At 35.0% G+C, this 13,018-nt stretch overlaps 1 protein-coding gene across 1 annotated transcript in view; it reads left to right on the forward strand.

The window, feature by feature from the left end:
* Nucleotides 1-13,018, forward strand: part of PPP4R1 (protein phosphatase 4, regulatory subunit 1) — a 46,949-nt gene that overhangs the window by 6,746 nt on the left and 27,185 nt on the right. The window contains exons 3-8 of the mRNA XM_008572714.1: nt 3,056-3,198; nt 3,694-3,840; nt 6,498-6,605; nt 6,745-6,810; nt 7,472-7,630; nt 9,582-9,709. Of these exons, the coding sequence (XP_008570936.1) occupies nt 3,056-3,198; nt 3,694-3,840; nt 6,498-6,605; nt 6,745-6,810; nt 7,472-7,630; nt 9,582-9,709 (751 nt within the window). The remainder of the gene's footprint in view (nt 1-3,055; nt 3,199-3,693; nt 3,841-6,497; nt 6,606-6,744; nt 6,811-7,471; nt 7,631-9,581; nt 9,710-13,018) is intronic.

Below are 13,018 nucleotides of genomic sequence, written 5' to 3' on the forward strand. Positions count from 1 at the left end.
TCCAAGAGTTTTTTTGTAGATGATTTGGGCTGTTCAATGTATAGGATCGTGTCATCTGCAAACAGGGACAGTTTGGAACAACATAGGTTTGAACTGCACAAATACACTTACACATGGCACCCACATAAATGAAATACCAACTTTTCGTATGCTTGGGTTCCACAGGGCCAACTACATAACTACTTACCTGACTCGGGGAGAGTTATACTTGGATATTTGCTGCCCCAACCCCTGCAATGTTCAAAAGTCAACTGTACTTAGAAATAGAGTTTAGGGCCGGCCCTGTGGCGCACTCGGGAGAGTGCGGCATTTGGTGCGCAGTGGCGCACACCAAGGGTTGCGATCCCCTTACCGGTCACGAAAAAGACAAAAAAAAAAAAAGAAAGAAATAGAGTTACTAGGCCTGTAGGAAGTGCACAGATTCATCTTTGATAGATATGCTGTAGAGATTTCCAAAGTGGTATAACAATTAGTNGGGTCCACAGGGCCAACTACAGAACTACTTACCTGACTCGGGGAGAGTTATACTTGGATATTTGCTGCCCCAACCCCTGCAATGTTCAAAAGTCAACTGTACTTAGAAATAGAGTTTAGGGCCGGCCCTGTGGCGCACTCGGGAGAGTGCGGCATTTGGTGCGCAGTGGCGCACACCAAGGGTTGCGATCCCCTTACCGGTCACGAAAAAGACAAAAAAAAAAAAAGAAAGAAATAGAGTTACTAGGCCTGTAGGAAGTGCACAGATTCATCTTTGATAGATATGCTGTAGAGATTTCCAAAGTGGTATAACAATTAGTTAGAGTTACTAGGCCTGTAGGATGTGCACAGATTCATCTTTGATAGATATGCTGTAGAGATTTCCAAAGTGGTATAACAATTAGTTCAATCAACAGTGTATTGAATTCCTGTTGTTTCACATTTTCACCAACACTTGTTTATTTTAAATTTTGCCAGAGGGGAATGGATGGGTGTGTAGTGGTATTTCATGTCGTTTAAGTTACTTGTGACCAGTGAAGGTGAGCACCTGATTATATGCTTATTGGCTATTTGAGTATCTTCTTTTTTGAGTATCTTCTCACTCTCCTGCTCGTGTCTCTCAAAGAAAAGAAGTTCTTTTATGGATAGTGCTATTTGTGTCCTCTTTGATAAATTTTTTCCCACGTCAAGAGACATGAATATGTTTTCCTACATTATCTAATTTAGAAGATTTATTGGTTTTTGCCTTTGACATTTAGGTCTGTATTCTACGTGGAATATTTTTCTTTAATTCACAAATAAAAATTGCGTATATTTATTGTGTGCTTCGTGATGCTCCTGGAATTTATTGTTGTGTATAATATGAAATGGGGGAAAAGTTTCATTTTGTTGGTTTCTTTTTTTAAATATGGGTAGTAAGTTAACACAGAACCATTCATTGAGAAGACCACATTCCCTTTCCACCTTTTAATAAATCAGTTGTCTGTACGTGCGTTGATCTGTTTCTGGACTCTACTTTTGTCCCATTGGTCTATTTGCCTAAGAAGGGCTTTGAAGAAAGAAAAGTGCCGGTTTCATTCTTCAGTGAAACTGTAACTTTTGTGTCCTCCTTTTGCTTCAAAAATATATGTAAGTGATTAGGTCAGTGTTAACTTAGCAAATTCAGCATCAGTAAGGAAAAGTATAGGCCTATTTGTCTGTTTTAAAATTAGATTTTTGTTCTTCAGAATAGGAGCACTCTATTTTGTTCATGTTAACTTCATATGGCACAAAAGTGTAATAGAAATTCCAAATAATGGTTTGTTGATAAGATTCTTAGCTTTGTAAAATGCTGGTATATTTTCTGCTGATAGCTACATTAATTTCTCTTCGTTGAAATTCCAGTGGACACATTCATGCATATTTACCTTAAGGTAGCTTTGATAATGAAATCATTAATAGGTACCAAGGTTCTAATTAGGTCTGACATAATGACTTGTTCCTGATATCCCATCATGTAGGTATGTGTTTCAGTCTCTTGCATGTCTTCTACGAATTGCCTGTTTGTATCTTTGTTTTCTTATATTCATTTGAACAATGGTTTCTTTGTATATGTTACTCATTAATACATTGTTATATATGTATTTTCTCCTGGGCTGTTTTCCCTTTTAACTTCAGTGTAGTGTCTTATCTATAATGAAGTTTGTATAAAGTGAATTAGTTGGTGTTTTAGTTAATTTTTTTGTCTTGTCTTCCCACCTCAAGACTGAACATTTTTTTATTTTAATTTAATTTTATTTTGTCAATAGGACTGAACATTTCTTTTAATGTTGTATTTTAGTGCTTTTGATCTTTTAAAAGAAAACAAGTTTGGAACTTTATTTCAGCTGGAGTTTATATATGATATGCAGTAGGAATCTTACCTTTTTTCCCTCACATAACTAGCTGGTTTTCCTACCATTATTTGACGGTTCATCCTTTTGAAACCCAGAGATTTGAAATGCCATATTTCTCACATTTAAATTTGCTGTGTACACTTGGGTTATTGCAGGGGTTTTGCTTGCTTGTTTGTTTTTTTTAATTTATTTGTCTCCTTTAACATTCATTTACTTTTTTAGTCTTAGTTAAGTCTAATTATAAATCCTCTATTCATTGACTGTATTGAGATTAGGAACCAGTCCTTTGAGTTGTCCTAGGAGATTTTTAAATAGTGGAGTTTATAGATAACATAGTATTGATGTAAAAAAACCCAGAAAACAAGAACAAACCACGTCATAATATTGATGTAAATATCAGAGAAAATGTTTAACCCCTGGCGCGATGTAGCACAATATAGGTGATGAGTAAATTTATTCATTGTGAGAAATTACGTACTCAGTGCATACTATGAATGATAGAAGCTTGGGTTGGAGGTAAGTTTCCCCTTTCACTTATGGGGGTTGACCTGTGTATAGTTGGGAAAAGGACTGCAAAGTTAGAGAACGTTGTTGTAAAGTCCTTTTCATGCTGAGGATGAAAGTCCAATCTTCCTAGTCTCAAATTCAGGTAAAGATTTTGCTGCTGTGGGAGAAGGTGTTTGCTCACGTTGCTGTTATTTCACTAGAACCAACTGTGAGAGCGGAGCTGATGGAGCAGGTGCCTCATATTGCATTGTTTTGTCAAGAAAACCGGCCTTCAGTTCCATATGCTTTTTCCAAATACTTACTGCCTATTGTGGTTAGATATCTCGCAGATCAGAATAATCAGGTAAGAGTTCCATTTACATGTTCTTAAAGGAAATTTGTGTAGTGTAATGTATGTAGAATGGCCTAGTTTAAGTGATCTTATTTGAATGTTTTTTCTAATTTTGTTATCCTGTTTTTCAAAAATGACCAGCTGTCTTAGACAGTATGTGTTGAGAGTCTGGCAAGTCTAAGGGGTCTCTTTGATGCCATTACAGACAGTGCTTAGTAACTGTATGCTCACTTGCACCCTCCTAGGTGTCCCTCACAAGGTTTGGTACTTGGTGACACATCTTTTGCAAGTATGGCTTTTGTGTTCCACTTACCTGTTCTAACTGTCTGCCAAGTTCTCTTTTTGTAGTAGTAGAACAAAACAGCCACAAATATATATCTGCAAGATTTTGCCAGTTATGGATTCCTTTAAGTTAAGATGAGAAGTCTTCAGATTTGTAAAAGTCAAGTGATAGTTTTATTATATCATGTATATACTTTGTTTATACTGTTATTTTTTTTTTCCTAGGTGAGGAAAACAAGTCAGGCAGCTTTGCTGGCTCTGCTAGAGCAGGAGCTAATTGAGCGATTTGATGTGGAAACCAAAGTGTGCCCTGTCCTCATCGAGCTGACTGCCCCTGACAGCAATGATGATGTCAAAACGGAAGCCGTGGCTGTAAGTAGAATGCCATTTTCCCATTTAGGCAAAACTCGAGTGATAGGAAATGCTCATTAAATGTTAGACTGGTTTATCTTATTTAACATGTATCTATTAAAGTAGCCACAAATTATTAAATTTGAAATATAATGCAGGGCTAGAAGAGAACATAAAGGCTTACAAAGGAAAAGGTATATCTTTACACAATAAGAATATAATACCTAACTGTAAATTCATATTATGTCAAAATGGGAAAATAAGACAGTCGTTACTAGTGCAGTAAAACACGCTGTATTGAATGAAGAAACATTTGAACCCCTTCAGTTGCTATTGAGCACTTTTCTTGGCTCTTGTCCTAGATAGTATGGTCTTTGGGGGAAAGATAGTGAAGTAAGTAATTTGGTTATACCAATGATGATTGTTAGAAGACTGTGCAGATTTTTAAGTCATTATGCATATAACAACAAAGTTAAGCGTAATAGTAAGTTTTCTGGGGTTTTTTTTGACATGGTTTTGATTATTTGAGAGCCATCATAAATTAGGGCATGATTTGGAATATACAGTTGACCCTCTTTATCTGTGGGTTCTGCACCTGTGGATTCATCCAGCTGTGGATTGGGGAAAAGATTGCACCTGTACTAAACATATATAGATCTTTTTTTTCTTGTCATTATTCCCTAAACAATATAGTATGATAAATATTTATACATGGCATTTCCATTGTATTAGGTATTTTAAGTAATCTAGAGGTGATTTAAAGTATACAGGAGGATATGCTTAGGTTATAAGCAAATACTATGCCATTTTATATCAGGGACTTGAGCATCTGCCCTGGAACTAACCCCCCATGGATACCAACCCCCCAGGGATGATATAGAAGTATCTATTGAGGTTCACATCTATGGTTTCTGAGTTCAGATAATAGGAATTATGATAGTAAATTAGAAAAGTGACAAATGTGTCTGAATTTATTCAAATCTTATTTGGATAGTGAGAGTTCACTATTTAAACCTAAAGTGATGTAATTGCATCTTTGTTGATGTAAAAAAAATTCACACCAAATTTTATAGTGTTGCTTGATCATCATTAGTGGGATGAGTTTCTTTCCCTTGAAAATTTTTTTGATTCCATTAATTTATTTTTAGATACTCAGTTACCGGTTACTATTAATTTAGATACTTTTTTCAGTAATATTTTTATTGACATGAAATTCACATAACATGAAATTAATCATTTCAAAGTTAAAATGCAGTGGCATTTAATACATTCACAGTGTTCTTCAACCACCACCTCTGCCTAGTTCCAAAATATAGGGTTTTTTTTTTTTTTTTTTTTTTTAATTTTAGATATTTCTCAATAACAGAAATGAGTTTTGGCGTAATTGTTGGTTCATATTGAGCAGAGTTTAACTTGCTCTATTATAATTTTTGATGAGATTTAAAATTAGTAAAACATTATAATAAAAAGACTGTATATAGCCACTAGTAGGAAACCCATGGCTCTCTCACAATTGATTTATTTTGTCATGTTTTGCATTCCCTGGCTCCCAGTTTTTCTCTATCTTGGGAATAATTTATCCTAATAAATTTAATTGTGCTAGATTAATGATGCAGTAAAACTTTGGATCTTTTACTAGAGCTTGGTGATGCTTACTCAAGAAATAAAACTGGCTTTGGGATTTAGAAGATATGGGGGCGTTATCCCCAGTTTTGATGATGCTGGGATTTTGAGAGGGATTGTGTTGAATCTGTAGATTAATTTGGGGAGAATTGCCAGGCTTACAGTCCATGCACGTGATAGATCTCCATTTAATTAGGTTTTTGATTTATATCATCAATATTTTGTAGTTTTCAGCAGAAAGATCTTGAATGTATTTTGTTAGGTTTCATGTTTTTAACACTATTGTGAATGATCCTGTTTTTAAGTGTTTTCAGTTGTTTATTGCTAATTTAGAGAAATACAATGGATTTTTGTTTTCTGACATATATCCAGCGGCCTTCCTAAACTTATTTGTTCCAGTAGCTTCTTTTAGATTTCTTGGGATTTTCTCTATAGATAAACATGGCATATATGAATATAGAGAGTGTTCTTTCTTTCCAGTCTGTATGCTTTTTACTTTCTCTTGTCATATTTGCATAGTTCAGGAATGGATACAATTAGTAAATGATGACAGACTATCAAATTAATTTCTATACTGAATTTGGGGGGAATGTATTTCATTAACAGAGGGCTAGTTTGCAAGTAAGATAATCCTCCCTTTGCCTGGTACTGTGTTAACTGAAACGTGCATATCAGATCTGCATCCTTGGTTTCTTTGGAACCTTGGCTTTGCAAAACCAGGACATGGTTCTAGTATGCATGAGCTTTGTTAACACAGAGCTTTGCGAGGCAAGGACTACCTGTGTAGTCTTTTCTTAGCAATACAGAAGTCCTAACCCCAGATCCTTCTCAGAGAGAATCTTTCTCTTTGAACAGTCATCATTTTTTTCTTTTTTTACTGGGAAAATGTAGTGTTGCAGAATTTTTTTGTTTTTTTAAGTTACCAAGCAAAATGATTAAATAAGATGGAAACTAGACAAAAGTGAAATTTTTCCTTATATATTTTTGTTATCAAACTTAACGGAAAAAGGCTTAATTTGATATTTTCAGTGTGTTTTTGTTCTTATTTCTTTTAGATAATGTGCAAAATGGCTCCCATGGTTGGGAAGGATATTACAGAACGTCTTATACTGCCTAGGTTTTGTGAGATGTGCTGTGATTGCAGAATGTTTCATGTTCGCAAGGTATGTTAATAGTCACTTTTTTCCTGTTTCAGAACACATAGTTCTCATGGTTATGAATGGATGTGTGAAATTTAAAAGATTATTTTTAAAGAACTCTATATGTAGTATTTTGAAATGTCAATGATGCTTTTGTTGTCAGGTCTGTGCTGCCAATTTTGGAGATATTTGCAGTGTAGTTGGCCAGCAAGCTACTGAGGAAATGTTGGTAAGAATCACAGATATAAAGGAGTAAGCACTGTGTTACAAAGTAGTATATAAAGTTTGAAATGCATATGTTTACCCCAAAATTTATTAACACAATCCCGTGAATGTAAACCAGACAGATAATAATGACTCTGAGTTTAGGAATTTTGTGATCTGGGCACTTGAATTGTGTTTTGATAAGGATAGTTTGTAAAAATACGGCTATGTGTGAGAACCATTGATTCATTTTTACCTTTCCCATTTCTATTAAGCAAATGAATGCTTATTTATTCAATTAAATCTTTAATTTTATTGTAACCCTCAGTTATTTTGGTGCCTAATAAATCTACTGCAAGTTAATTTTAAATTGTACACAGGATGTATAGCTTGATGAACAGGTTACTTACATGCTTAAAGAGTCTCTGAAATTATGTGAAATGAGTTCAGATATAAGTTCCTGGATAACGTTTAAGCTGTATTTGTTGGGAGTGTTTTTGCTTTTGCACAGTCAGTTGGGTTATGACTTAGATATTATTTATTTAAAATTACCAAATTGTAATACTGAATAGGTCTTCTACTTTTTAAGAAAATCCAATATTTAAAACACTGTGAAAGCAGAAAATGAAAGAGAAGTAACTACTGAAGCCTATTTTGTTTAACACAACCCTATCCTTCTTGCGTAGCTGCCCAGGTTTTTCCAACTTTGTTCTGACAATGTGTGGGGAGTCCGGAAGGCCTGTGCTGAGTGCTTCATGGCGGTTTCATGTGCAACATGTCAAGAAATCCGACGCACTAAATTATCAGCACTGTTTATTAATTTGATCAGTGATCCTTCACGTTGGGTAAAGTTTTTTTTAATTATCATTTTTGTAAAACAATACATTTGAGTCTGTTCTAAAGCAAGCATGATTTTGACTTCATAATTTAAGAAATAATTTATAATTTAAGACAGTTTATTGTTCAGACCTTTAGGAGTGGACAGTAGAAAGACTACTATATTTGCAGTTTGAGTTTTTTGTAACTGAGCAACATTTCTTTACAAATGTGAATTATATTGATTGTTATTCTGTTTGCGTGCTGTATTACATTAATTGAATTTTAGATGTTAAGCCAACCTTGCACCCCTGGAGTAAGTCCAACATGGTCATGGTGTGTAATTCTTTTTATATCTTGCGGAATTCAGTTTAGTAGTATTTTATTGAAAGTTTTGTATTCATTTTATAAGACATACTGGTCTGTAGTTTTTTTTTTTTTTTTCTGATGGCTTTGCCTGGTTTTATTATATGATTTGTGGCAAAGTCAAGGTTTTAGTAACATACCAGTTTTTCCCTCATGGTTGCCTTTGTCAGATTGTGTCCATCCTTACTTCCTCTCATAAAAACTCTCCGTTTCAAATGCTTTTTAAAAATCTTTATTCAGGGCCGAGCCCGTGGCGCACTTGGGAGAGTGCCACGCTGGGAGTTGCCTTTGTCAGATTGTGTCCATCCTTACTTCCTCTCATAAAAACTCTCCGTTTCAAATGTTTTTTAAAAATCTTTATTCAGGGCCGAGCCCGTGGCGCACTTGGGAGAGTGCCACGCTGGGAGGGCAGCGTTGCTCCTGCCGCGGGTTTGGATCCTATATAGGGATGGCCGGTGCGCTCACTGGCTGAGCGTTGTACGGGCGACACCAAGCCAAGGGTTGCGTTCCCCTTACTGGTCACAAAAAAGGACAAAAAAAAAAATAGGGATGGCCGGTGCGCTCACTGGCTGAGCGTGGTACGGGCGACACCAAGCCAAGGGTTGCGTTCCCCTTACCGGTCACAAAAAAGGACAAAAAAAAAAAACCTTGATTCAAAAATAATACAGAAATATGACATGAAGTAAAATTCTATAACCTCCTTTTACCCTCAAACATGAGATAATTCTTTAATAATAGTATATGCTTCCAGATTTTTCTGAAATATATTTTAAGTCCATATTATATACCTCCTTTTACCCTCAAACATGAGATAATTCTTTAATAATAGTATATGCTTCCAGATTTTTGTGAAATATATTTTAAGTCCATATTATATTTCTTTTTTTTTTTTCCCTTTTTGTCTTTTTTACTGATCCCCCTGGTAACGGGATCGCAACCCTCGGTGTCGCCCATACCGGGGACCGGCAACGGGATCGCAACCCTCGGTGTTGTGCCCGCACCGCACTCAGCCAGTGAGCGGGAACCGGTCTCCACGTGGGATCCGAACCCTTGGCGGGAGCACCACCGCGCTCCCAAGCCGCCGGCCCTATATTATATTTCTGATGGGAATGTATGTACTTCTGGTACATCTGTCTTGCCGCCTTGTGGTGAATTATCATCTTTCCTACCTGGAAACATTAAATATATTTCTCTCATTTTGTTGACTTTATTACTTTGTGTTTTCTATTTGGCTTTCTTGGTTTTCTTCATTCTTTTTGTTCTTGAGAACACAACAGGCTTTTCTTTAGTTTTGTTTAATGGAGATGTTTTATAAGATCTCATATTCAGATTATCATGGCTTAAATATTTAAACCAGGATTAAAAGGTTGAATGTAAAAAAGAGGAAATAATTTATAAACATTTTAAAATTCTAGCTGAAGAATGATTTATGGTTCTGAATCTGGTTTTCTTTTAGAAAAGCTTTATTACTATCCTAAACATACTTTGGTATGTAGAAAGTAGATTATTAAATAAATATAAATATATGTAAATGTGTGCATATATGTATGTGTAACATATATTAAAATGATTTCTTATTTTTATGTTTTGTTGTTGCACTTTTTTTCTTCATAGGTTCGCCAAGCAGCTTTTCAGTCTCTGGGACCTTTCATATCTACTTTTGCTAATCCATCTAGCTCAGGCCAATATTTTAAGGAAGAAAGTAAAAGTTCAGAAGATATGTCAGTAGAAGACAAAAATAGGTATAATTTAAAAATATTGTTTTCCAATTTTACTGCTTGAGAACATCATTTCCACTGTTTTACAGTAAATGTTCTTTTTACTATTTCTCTTGAATATAAAAATTGGTAAATATTTTTATAGAGTTTTATCTTAAGTACATTTGTTTGTTAAGCGTCTTTTTTATTAGTCACATTTTAAGTGAGAAGGTGCATGTAACATACACAGATTGATGCCTGGCACAGTGACAGCTTGAATGTAGATTCTCTAATTTTTTAATAAGTTTATTTAACAAATTATTTATCTAGTAAACCATTTGTCGATTTGGAATATACAGAGTAAAGGTTATACAATTCAAAGGGTTTGTTCTTTTTAAGTTTGTTTTTAAGGAGTAAAGCCTAATTTAGAAATATGTTTTAATATATAATCCATTTCTGACAATTATTTTTCCTTTCAGTTAATTTAATTGTGAATCTTGGATTCTCTGTCTACAGAATGATGATTGTAATCTCAATTGAAGGCAAAAGCATTTTAATGATTAGCACCAAATTAGTACACTTATTAACTAAAATATTTTAAATCTATTAAACTAAGAAGACAACCAAATTTTTAAATAAAGCTTAAAGAGTCAGCTCTGATTTTTGTTTTTAAATTTTTTTGCGTTAAAGTTTTCCAAGTAAATTTTAGTTAGAATTTATTATAACATATACTTAGGGAAGAAAAGGATTCAAACCTAACTTAGTACATGAGAAATGTGCATAAACTTTTACAATTATGCACCTGAAATAATTTATTTTAGTACATGTTTCTGGAAAGTTCCCTGCTGTAATGTTTGAGTTACCATAGTATCTTGTCCCTCCCTTGTCATGATGCTAATGGACATTTTCTTCTATAGGTCTTGATACTGTGATATTTGCTTTCTTGGTGTTTTGATTTGGCAGTTCTTCCTTTCTTCTCTGCTGCCTTGTTTTACCTTTTTGCCCGTTCTCCTACTGTCCTGCTGAATAGCCAAACAAACCTGAGGTACTGTTTTTTGTAAAGGAAGAAAAATCACTCTAAACCTGTCTTCCTAGCAAGCAAAGTCTGTCAGTTCTTTTGAAAACAGCTGCTCCTAGGAGTTTGACAAAAATGATGATGGGGGAAAAATGTTATTTTTCATTTTTGAGGTCAGCATACCTTTTTAACTGTCTGTCTAAGTGTTCTGAAGACTGTTAAATAAGTTTTACTAATTTTAAAATCTGGAATGGGTCTAGTAAGTGAAAGTTTAAATTTACAGCCAATTATATAGGAAAGGGGATGGCACACTTTGTATAAAAAGCCAGGTAGTAAATATTTACGTTCTTTATCATAACTACTCAACTCTGCCTTTGCAGTGTGACAGCAGCCATAGACATCACATAAACGGGTGGGCTTGGCTGTGCTCTAATAAAACTTTATTGATAAACAGTAGGTGTGGCTATCAAGGCCATGTTTGCTGACTGCTGGTATATGGCATTATTGGAAGAGCTATTTAAAGATACTTTAATTCCTTAACTCTTCTTCCATTGTAATGAGGTATGTCTTCTTGCCAAGTCAATACTATTTGTGGTGTTGGATTTTTCACTATATTTTTAGACTTTATTGAATTGTGTTAATGGTGTGGTGGAGGGAAGAGAGAGTTCCTAACTAACGAAGGAGTTGTGTTAAATATTATAAAAGCTTTTGCATAGTTTGACTTCCTAGCTTCATAAAAATAGTCCTATATATTATTAAATCTCAGAACCATTAGTTTGTTTGCCCTCTCTTAAAACTGCACTGGCTTTTGTTTCTAAGCTGTATTAAAACTGATGCGGTGTTATTTAAGATTGATTTATTGATTATAACAAAACTAACTGAGCACCTACTATGAACCAGATACTGTAGGTAGAAAGCTAAAACTTGGTTCCTGTTCTCATGGTCTTCTCAGTTTCCTAAAGTTCAGATTTCTCAAATATCTTACAAAGTAAGCAAATTTTTGGCAATATATTTCCACTACTATTTATTTATTGTATAGTGTTTCATCTGATGCTGAAAACATTTGCTATCACTTAATATTCTTTGAAGCATTTATTGATAAAGAACATCTGGCTTTATATGTCAGGTTTATTTTTCACTCACCCTGGATCAGGCTTCTTTGAAAATGCTGATAAAGACTACTTTCAGAAGGAGAGTTGAACATTCAAATTTGCATTTTGAAATTATGTAAAATAAACATTCTCTTTCACATGTAGTGAACTGATTATATTGGTGTCTGAATGTGCTAAGCTCTTTTGGTTCTGTCTGCTTTTTGTATTTGCTGCTCTCTGTTTGGCAAGCTGTCTTGTTTCAGCTGTCCCCTCATTTAACAAAGCAAGTGTCAGAGTGTTTGCTGTCTGTAAACTCACTATCTCTAAAAATCTTTTCCTGTTCTTCCTCTGGAAACACAGAGCTTTTGTCTTTGCTGTCTGAGCACTAGAATTAGAGCACTGATTCTTGATCCTATCTTTTAGTTATGTATTACATATATCACCCAGTAGACTACAAGCCCATCCAGTGTTGGATCTAGTTTTTTTATCTTTGTTTATACTAACACCTTCACTGGGCCTGGCACATACTTGGCACATAATAAATCTTGAATGAATTATTCTAAGAAAATATGGATTCGATCTCAAAACCCTTAAATAACTGAACCACTTATGCTGGATTTTGTCAGTTTAGGTTCAAGCCAACTATATGAAAATAAAATTGTTGTTAGCACAAATTTGGAAGTATTTCACTAGTGTTAAAACTTCAATTAGCTAGGGCCGGCCCGGTGGTGCACTCGGTAGAGTGCAGCGCTTGGGAGCGTGGCGGCGCTCCTGCCGAGGGTTCGGATCCCATATAGAGACCGGTCCGCTCACTGGTTGAGCGTGGTGCGGGCGCGACATCGAGGGTTGCGATCCCATTGCCGGTCACGAAAAAAGACAAAAAGAAAAAAAAAAAAAAAAAAACTTCACTTAGCTAATTCTCCATACTTGGGAGATGTGTCCTGGAGAGTTTTCTTTGCTTTCATCTCAGGATGTGGTGCTTCTTAAACCACTTGTTCTGCAAGCCATACTCAGTTTTCTAGGTCCATGGCCTCTAGTTAGAAACTCTGAAGATATTAATTGTAAACTTATGTAGGCACAAAAAGAAACTTAAGGTTCTTTTTGAGAAAAATTTCTGGCCTACCCTCTGGTGCTCTTGTTACCTGCTTCTCTTGGGAGATAGGATAATTCTCTTACTATGCAGAATCACAAGTCTCCTCAATTTTCAAAATAATGTTTGTCTTGTATGTAGAAGTTTGACAAGAATAT

Source organism: Galeopterus variegatus, unplaced genomic scaffold (genome assembly GCF_000696425.1).
Source record: "Galeopterus variegatus unplaced genomic scaffold, G_variegatus-3.0.2 Scaffold827, whole genome shotgun sequence".
NCBI lineage: Eukaryota > Metazoa > Chordata > Mammalia > Dermoptera > Cynocephalidae > Galeopterus > Galeopterus variegatus.